General features: G+C 39.9%; 2 protein-coding genes across 2 annotated transcripts in view; one reads left to right on the forward strand and one right to left on the reverse strand.

Annotated features, from left to right (window-relative positions):
• mfsd4aa (major facilitator superfamily domain containing 4Aa) overlaps nt 1-4,812 on the forward strand; it is a 6,230-nt gene extending 1,418 nt beyond the window's left edge. Inside the window, exons 2-5 of the mRNA XM_035661687.1 lie at nt 944-1,091; nt 2,249-2,319; nt 2,796-2,916; nt 4,170-4,812. Coding sequence (XP_035517580.1) covers nt 944-1,091; nt 2,249-2,319; nt 2,796-2,916; nt 4,170-4,222 — 393 coding nt within the window. The 3' untranslated portion in view covers nt 4,223-4,812. The remainder of the gene's footprint in view (nt 1-943; nt 1,092-2,248; nt 2,320-2,795; nt 2,917-4,169) is intronic.
• elk4 (ETS transcription factor ELK4) overlaps nt 4,687-8,963 on the reverse strand; it is a gene marked incomplete at its 5' end in the record, with an annotated part of 9,323 nt that continues 5,046 nt past the window's right edge. Inside the window, 2 exon segments of the mRNA XM_035661544.1 lie at nt 4,687-8,244; nt 8,338-8,457. Coding sequence (XP_035517437.1) covers nt 8,146-8,244; nt 8,338-8,457 — 219 coding nt within the window.

Genomic DNA, 8,963 nt, shown 5'->3' on the forward strand with positions numbered 1-8,963 from the left:
AAAAGCAAGATCCCCAAATGTCATGTAAAAATTTCTTGCTCTTGGAAATCTCGGTAAAACATGTAGGACACAGTTTTTTACTTTTTTGTTGAAATTTGTTTTTGCTTTGCAAAATCTGTTTACTACTTTTTTGAGGTCAGACTGAAGAGCTGATGGTCGGCAGTTCGATCCCGATTTTCGGCAGATGTGGGACCCTGTTTGGTCATAGTTTATTGTGATGGTGCCCCCAAATGTTATATGAAATGTTGTTGCTTTGGAAAATCTTTGTTAAACATTTGCGACAACATCCTTAGGTTTTGGGCCAGTGGCTACTATTTGAGCTGGTTTCCGCACATATGTAGTAGGTAATAGGTCATAGTTAATAGGTTGCCGTGATGGTTAGAGGTACATACTCAGATGTTAAAAGAAAAAGCAAGATCCCCAAATGTCATGTGAAAAGTTGACGTCTTGATATACATCTGTGTGTTGTTAGATTAAAAAGACTTCAGAATTTGCCTTAAGAGGCTTTACAGACTGTACAGCATACACCCTCTGTCTTTAGACCTTTGATAAGAATAATGAAAAACTCTCAAAAATCATTAACAGTAAAAAAGGAAGAAACTTCAGGAAGAGCAACTGAGCAGGAATCCCTCACCCAGGACTGATGTTCATAGCTTTAAGCCTGGCAAGATGCATCACTGGAGAAATTCTAAATCCTTTGCTATGTTGACGAAATGAATGTAGGCAGGTTTTGTGAAAGGCTAGAAAGGAAAGAGTGTTTTGTGATGTTCTTTGCTTTTGTTTGGGCCTGAGAGTTGTACTGAAAGTCTTCAAATGGTTTACTTTAAGGGCAGATAACAGATGTTTGTAAAATGTATTGGTTAATTTTTTGTGGTGTGTTGATGCAACAGAACACAGTCTTCTGTTAAGTCATGGTCTCACTCTCACTGTGTGTCTCTCTCAGGTGGGGGTCATACTGGTGCAGTTCCTGTTGCTGATCTTCTATACCAGCTGCGTGTTTCTCTTCATCGGTACTTGCGTGTTGGGACTGTGCATCAGCAGTGTGTTCCCCTCCATGCTGGCATTTACAGAGGACACACTGGACTACAAAGGTAAACAAATTCACACTGACAGACACACACGTCATTTTTTGTTATCAATAAATAAACGTACATTTATAAATAAATAGAAAACACAAACAAAAATGCATTTAAAAATATATAGAATATATATTAATATATATAATGATACAATTACAAAAACAAATGAAAGTTGAAATGACAGACAATTTTAGAAAATTAATAGGTTTAATAATTATTTTATTTTTTATTAATAAAATAAATCAGAAAAAAACAACACGTTTATTTCTACAAATGTATTTATTTCTGTATTTTCAAATTTTTGTCATGTGAGCTTTATACTTTTTCTTATATATAGATATTTTTTGTTTTTATAAACACTACTGATGTTTTTTTTTTTTTTAAAATACACTTTACCTACAAGTATGAGAAATATATTATTCACTGCCCTGTCCAGTTAATGTCTGTTCAGCTCTACCTGCTAGACCATGTTTCAATGCCCTTGTTCATCATCTGTGAAGTAAAAATATGGCATTATTACCTCCGCCAAGGAGGCAAAGTTTTCGATGATGGAAAAACTACTGGCCCGAAACTTGGTGGAAGGGTGTAGCATAGGCCAAGGAAGAACCCATTACATTTTGGAGCAGATCCGAATCATAGGGCAGATACACAAATAATTTTCCAGTTTGGTTAGCATTACAACATAGGCCAATTGGTCTATGGCTAAATGAAGTGAATTCATCACGCATTGAACCCATTGTAATTTAATTGAATGATGTGCCGTGACTATACAACAAAATATAACAGCCACCTCAAACATCACTGTACAAACAAAACGCATTGACACAACCTTTCTAGTTCAGTAATAACATCCCAGCACACCGCAAAGCATCCCTCCTCTCTGCCTGCTGATACTCAAAAGTGGAAGTCTGTAGAGGAAGTTGTACCAGCATCTGGTTTAGAAGTGGTTTAGCTGATGTCGGCAGATGCAATAGTCGCACTACCCTCCATTTCCATTACCAAGTCGACTCCAGATCTTCTCAACTGATGGCTTAAATCATTAACTTTCAGGAGGCAGTGCTAATATTGACTTATTGACTTATATTATTGATTTATTTATTTATTTATACATTTGTAATTTTTAGTCCTCCGTAACTGCAAATAATATGTCTATCTCTTTTGTGTTCAAGGCTGTGCCACAACTGTCCTGGTGACCAGTGCCAGCACAGGAGAGATGATGCTGCAGCTGCTTGTTGGATCTGTAAGAACTCTTTCATGAGTGTCCTTCCTTCTTGAATCTTGAATTTATTTACAGTTACGATTAAATCAATTGAAATCAAACCAATGTTTCTACATTTAGTGGTTTTATGTGATTCTTTTTCAGGGTTATTTCTGCATATTGTTTGTTTTTTGATACAATAATAATTGCTTCACAGTACAGGAACAGGCATTTATGATAACAATAAAAACAAAAATATGTGGAAACCCTGCTGTGGACCTTGACGTGGACGTCAGTTTGAAGGTGTTTCAGCATTGTGGGGAACTTGCCTGCAGCAAGGCATTATTTTCCACAAGGATTAGTGTGGCGGTGGCGGCCCGCTGTGTCTGAATGAATGAAGTGGTAACATTGCCATTATAAACCTGCTCTGTAGCTACATTGCTTTCCAGCATTGATTGCAATGATGTTTGAGATGAGAAACCCACTGTGTGTGTGCATGTGTGTGTGTTTTCCTACAGGTAATCCACAGTCAGGGCAGTTACGCTTTCCTGTTGTGTTGTACAATAGCATCATTCATCGGCTTCTGTCTCTTCCTGCTTTTCCTCTATGTCCAGCGCGTCCACAGAAACTGCCAAACAGGTAAACACACGTCAGGTAGACACATAGGGTGAAAATCAATGAAATATATAACTTTCTGTGGACGTTGGGAACTCAAAGAATAAGGCATTACATATTTCTGTTAGAAACACTGATGCCACATAACACCAGGAGACTGCAATATGTGCAACACGACTTAATGTAATTTATGTGGTGCTTACAAACAGAGCGGAATTAAGAAATCCAGGATAACTGAAAAAGCGAGGCCTGACCTAGCCCAGTCAGAGCATCCTGGCTTATTAGCCTTCACAAAGCCAGGCTGAGGAGGTGCATCTAGGTGAAGCCAGGTTTAAGTAATTTGGATAAATGCACTTTCACTGCTTTCTTCAACAGACCACAAAGTCAATCCCAGATTTACTGATGTTGAAATGCAGAGAACGTTTACATAATGGAAGCTTATGTAAAGCATATTATGTAAAAAGGAAAAAGTGGCTGTAATAAAACAGAGAAAAGGCGTGGCAGACAACTGAAAACAAAAATTTTCAGTAGCTTGAAAATAAATATTTAGGCCACTAATCACTGCTCTAAAAGAGCAACTTTTCCTTTGCACAAATGAACAGCCTTAATATTGTGAGCAGTGGAGGGTAATATGTGACTCAGGAAATTTGTTTAGTTGCTTTATGAATTTAATTTAGAACAACATTTGGAACATTTGTTCAATAAATGAGTCACAAAAAGTGAATTGCCTTTATATATATTCTTAATAAACAATATAAAAGTAACAATATCACATGAGTAATTATAAAAATAATGGCCTATCTGTGGTATTTAATTGTTAAAAATAGTTTAATTGTTAAAATAATAACAGCAATATGTAGCCTGCCTGTAGTATTTTAAGTCGGTCTATTCAGTCGATGAAAATCTATCTGTGGTGTCAAGTTCACAGACAAGATAATGTTAGTTTTATTCACATTACATTTAGTCACGTTTGCTGACTTCCGTCGTTTAGAGCCTAACATTAGCTTCTTCTGGAATTCACATTTACGCTTCAAAGATTATATAGGCAGTGTTCATTTGTGAAGATTATCTTGCTAAAAACGTGTATTATAAACCTTGGCCAAAAAGCATCATCTTCTTCTCATTGGCTTTTTGTCAAAGGAACCAGCGTGATGCTAACTTCTAGTTTGCTTACAAAAATATGTCATCCCTGCAGAACTCTGCAGGATCAGTTCTGCAGCCGTGTTTTCATTGTACAACACACTGGGTCAAACTAATGAGCACTGTTTACTTCTCAGATTCATCTAAAAACACTGACATGGAAGAGAAGCCAAAGACAGGAGGCTCCTGATCTGAGGGTGCCTGAGAGACTGACCAGAGGACATTAAGGACCCGCTGGCTCTGCTGAGGTCTCTGACCTTTTACCCCAGTGTCTGAGGTTTTCCTGGCCTCCTGCCAGTGAACATTTCTGACCTAAAGAGAAGTCTACTTTGAAGCCTGATGATCAACAAGCAGCTGTGCTTGACTTAATTTTTGGGACAATCATCTCATGTTGCACATTTGAATTCTGCTGTAGGTATCTTCAAAAGACACTTTAATGATTAAACATTGCCTTTTCAGTGCAAATGTGAATGGGAATGGAGGTAAAAGCATGTGTGATATCTGCTCTGTGGTACCTGCAATATATCTGGTTGCTACTGTTGTGTAACTGTGACTCAGATCAGACTGTGTAAGTCCTACTGTTTGTGATTTCCTGTTGGCTGGATGGAGCCACCAGACCTTAATAACACATGATGATGGAATACAGAGACGTGGTTAGTTAGAGATCTTTTATTACTGGTCTCCCTTATCTCTTCCATTATAAACACTCCCTCTACGCCTCTCACACATCAATACGCCACTTAAGACAAGTAGCCTGTAAACATTTGAAAAAGCATCAAACAAATAGAAAACTGGACAGAACATAGCAAGAACTGTGTCATTTCTTTTTAAAACAAGATTTTACATTTCAAGGTAAGTTGAAGGAAAAACATCATCAGAAGATACAAATGAAGAAATATGCAAACGACAAGTCCCATAAGACTTGATGGAGGAGTTTCAAATGGCCTTTGGGGTTATTATCCAGCAATATTATAGGTTTTTATCAAAGTCGCTGCAAAAAATGCAATATAAGCTACCAATTCTATTGGGATCTGTTATAAATTCAAATAAATAAATATTGTGTGGTTGTGCCTAATCACAAATGTAAATCCTTTGATTGAAAAAGATTAGATTTACCATATAAAATATGAAGTGCATAATTTTATCCTCCCTTTGGGAAAATATACATTTCTCAGTAAGCAAACATCGACAACATTTCAAAGAGGAAATCTGAGTCATAGAAAAGCGACAGAATCCAATACTACAGGAACCCCGAAAGTTTAAGTGCAAACGTTTCATCACAACATCTGCATGTACAATATCAACACTATATCAAAACACTTTACATATAAAACATAGATTTAGATTTCTCCCCATATAAGGCTTTGATTCCCAAAAATAGCCAATGGCACCATGGGGCCGCCGCCTCCCAGATATACGAGAGGAAAACATAAAGGAACACATGCACAAAGAGAACATTAAATCAGAGAACCCAAAATAGCAGAACGTCTAACTATCTGGCCGTTACAAAAATAGAAATTAATCTTAAAATTCTATTGGTGTTCAGGAAAATGAAAGGAGATTACACAAAACATAGTAAACACGTTTAAAATATATATATATATATATATATATTTTGAGTAAATTTGTTATCACAAACATTTAGAAGCAGGTTGGAGACATGGCCACCAACTCTAAAGCATGGCCTGATTAGATTTACATGCTCTGCATATTGACTCATGTTGCTGTCTGTATGTACAGGTATGCATCCTGAAGAGCACCGCAGCACATTGAAGGTCCTGCAGTACATACACAGAGTAAGCTGTGGCGGACCACACAAGCTGTGAGCAGTGAACTCAGACACAAAACATCCCTGTGAAGTTTTACTGCAAACTTCTGGGGCTCTGGTTTGGTCTACGCAAGGATATGGCAGAAAAACAAACAACAAACGCTGTCGTATACTGTTAGCTCCACACTAACTTTTAAATGATAGAACTTTATCCACTTTTAGGAGATTAACTTGGGCTTGGCTGTGGTAAGGCACCGTATATCAACGTGACAGACGTTGAGGGGGCAAATGTCTTGTTAGTTGAGTATGAGTCCCCCCTCCCTCTACAAGATTCGCTGGTCATCCATCCCTGGGTTAGAAAGGGACACTTAGGTAAAGAAACACTTAAGTGTGTTCTATCCAAGTATTGTGTAAACAAGTGTGATGTACAATTTCCACATTTGATAGCATAGAAATGTGGGGTCTCCCTCTTGAGTCTGCGTCTCAGACTTATGGCTTCAAAGTCATTTACAAAACAGGTATAAGCCTTTCATGGCTCATCATCTAGAGGAGGGGGTTTTAGGGCAAGGAAGGTGCTTCAATGCTCCTGGATTAAAGGTTGATCTATTTCAGATGGCTAAGGCTCGGCAAAGGATGAGGCTGGACTGTTCAAAGTCTAGCCGCTAAGATTTTGAGGTTCAGTCAGAGATAAATTAACTGCACCGACATGGCAAGCAACATTAATCAAAGCCCATTCATTTAAAACAAAGAAAACAGAGCCAACCTGTGGAGAATCAACAGTTCCAAGCTCTGGTGTAATTTTGCTTTATGAGAAACTATTTTGTTTGGCTTAAGTTCAGATTGTACAAATCTGAAAAACACTGTTTTACTTACTTGCCAAAAGTTAGACAAGAAGACTCTTGTGCCTAATGTGGATCCAGCAGCTGGTTAGCTTAGCAGGGGCAGGAAATGGGGAAAACAGCTAGCCTGGCTCTGCCCAAAGGGAAGTAAATCCTCCTAAAATACCTCTAAAGCTCTAATTAACATGTTATATCTCGCAAAAGTGTAAAAACAACAGGCTGTGGTTTTTATGGGTGTGCTGGGACAATTTCTTGGCCAGAAACAGTTGCTTGGCAACCAGCTGAGACTGGTTGAAGAAACAGTCTGTCACATAACCCCTTATGCTAAGCTAAGGTAATTAGCTGCTGGTTCCAGCTACATATTTACCATACAGACATGAGTGGTGTCAATCTTTCTATCTGCAAGAAAGCGAATTAAATGTATTTCCCATGTCAGACATTTTCTTGAATATTTTCTATCTCTACAATTTTGATTTAAAAACTGGAAGTAAGTGTCCTTATGGTGGCTGCCTTTAACAATGTAGAGTTCATTTTCATTATCAAATACAGGATTTGGGTTGTTGCTTGCAGAGTCGATGCGTACAAACTGTTATGGCTTCACTTTATTCAATTCCCACATGAAAGCTTACGGGCTGGAGGCAAACCAGGCCACACTGACTTTCGGGGCTATTCCACTGTATATATATGCACTAGAACAGTTACATAGAGGCAAGACTCAAGGTTCAGCTTGGATTATGGCCACACGTCACGATAAGACAGTCAAGGTAAAAGTATGGCTATAGTCAGCCAACATTTGAGAGCAGCAAACAGTACACACTCAGGCATGTGAGGCGAGTTTGAGAGCTGGAGAGTTGCAGGTAAACATGCAGGTTATCAGGTTAAAGCGCTACTCTTCAACAAGAGTAAAAGTAAAGGACAGAGCACAAAAAGAACAGAGTCCATGTCAGCAGAGGAGAGAAAAAGTTAAAAACTAACTGATAATGTCTTTTTTGGCAGTAACACTGTTGCACAAGAGAAGAAGGAAATTCTATTAAAGGAAACATTCAGTTATCTGCAACCCCACTGGTCTGTGTGTCAAAGTATGAAGCAGATTGTTGCTGCTGAGGTCCAATCCACATGCACCAACTGTTGCCATGGAAATTCCTCCCTTCTTCCAACTGTTGTGACTGAGGATTCCAAAAAGCCAGAGAAAATGAATCAAAATGAAAGTGCATAAGGAACGGTGGCATCAGTGTGTATGAGTACAGGTTAGCATCCGCTCAGAAAACAAACTGAATGTTGACTGCCAACATTTCTCCAGATCCTCCCTCCACAAGTCTGACTGTAGTGTGAATTCTGTGGCTGTGAACTTTAAAGCACCGGAGTGATGAGGAATGGCAATAACTGAGCTCCCACATAATTGTCCTGGATGTGGGAGTAGGGGATGGAGCAGTGGGGAATGGAGCAGTGGGGGGAGTGTCTGGCTGTCTGGGTCCAAATGCAGTGAGGCTGTGTGGGGGGTTAATCTTATGTCTTCTGAGGGTCTGGGGAAATGGGGCCGGGTGTGTTGGTCCCATCGATACTGTGTACAGGGATCTGGAACTGTGGGGTGAGGACAGACGGAAACTGGAAGAGAGCAGAACGGAGTGTTAGGACGCTTTAGACAAATACAGACATACAGAGAAATATAGTAGAGTACATATACTCTAATGTACTGACTTGGAACAGTTGGCCTCCCTGGCGGCGTGTAGCTGGGCTGAGGGGAGCGACCGGACTAAGCGTGCTCCAGAAGTGGATGTTGGACAGCAGAGGACTAGGAGTCAGCAACAGAGTGGGAGTCTGAGGAGGAAGACAAACAACAAAGGCTCAGCAAGTTGAAGTGTCCTTGAGCAAGACACTGAACCCCAAATTGCTCCCGATGCTGTACATCGGTGGGGCGAAAACCCACTAATTTGAAAAAGCAAAATAGGGTGGGAGCGGGGGGGTGGGGGTATGGTGAATCCCCCCAAGCCGACTGCTCGCTGGTTTTGCCGTGGCTGTCACATATGGTAAAGATTTGAATCCGATAAGTATGAGCGGCGTGGCTACTGAAGAAAGGACGTACAGCTGAGACACCAGTATTGGCCTAATACGTTTCATCGAGGGTCAGGCTCAATGCAGGTAGGAATGGTTAAGGAATGACGGGGGGAGGTGTATGACGAGGCACCGGTTCTGAGTGCTGGTGTTAAGCCACTACAAGTGCAGAGGGGACGACAGGCATCGATGACAGCCGGGATGGCATGGCTGCCCATGCAAGGGGGGGCGCAGACGCTCAAGCCAGAACGAAAAACTAACATGTCACACGA

This window comes from Morone saxatilis, unplaced genomic scaffold (genome assembly GCF_004916995.1).
Source record: "Morone saxatilis isolate NCDOM2014 unplaced genomic scaffold, NCSU_SB_2.0 Contig18, whole genome shotgun sequence".
In the NCBI taxonomy this organism is placed as follows: Eukaryota; Metazoa; Chordata; class Actinopteri; family Moronidae; genus Morone; species Morone saxatilis.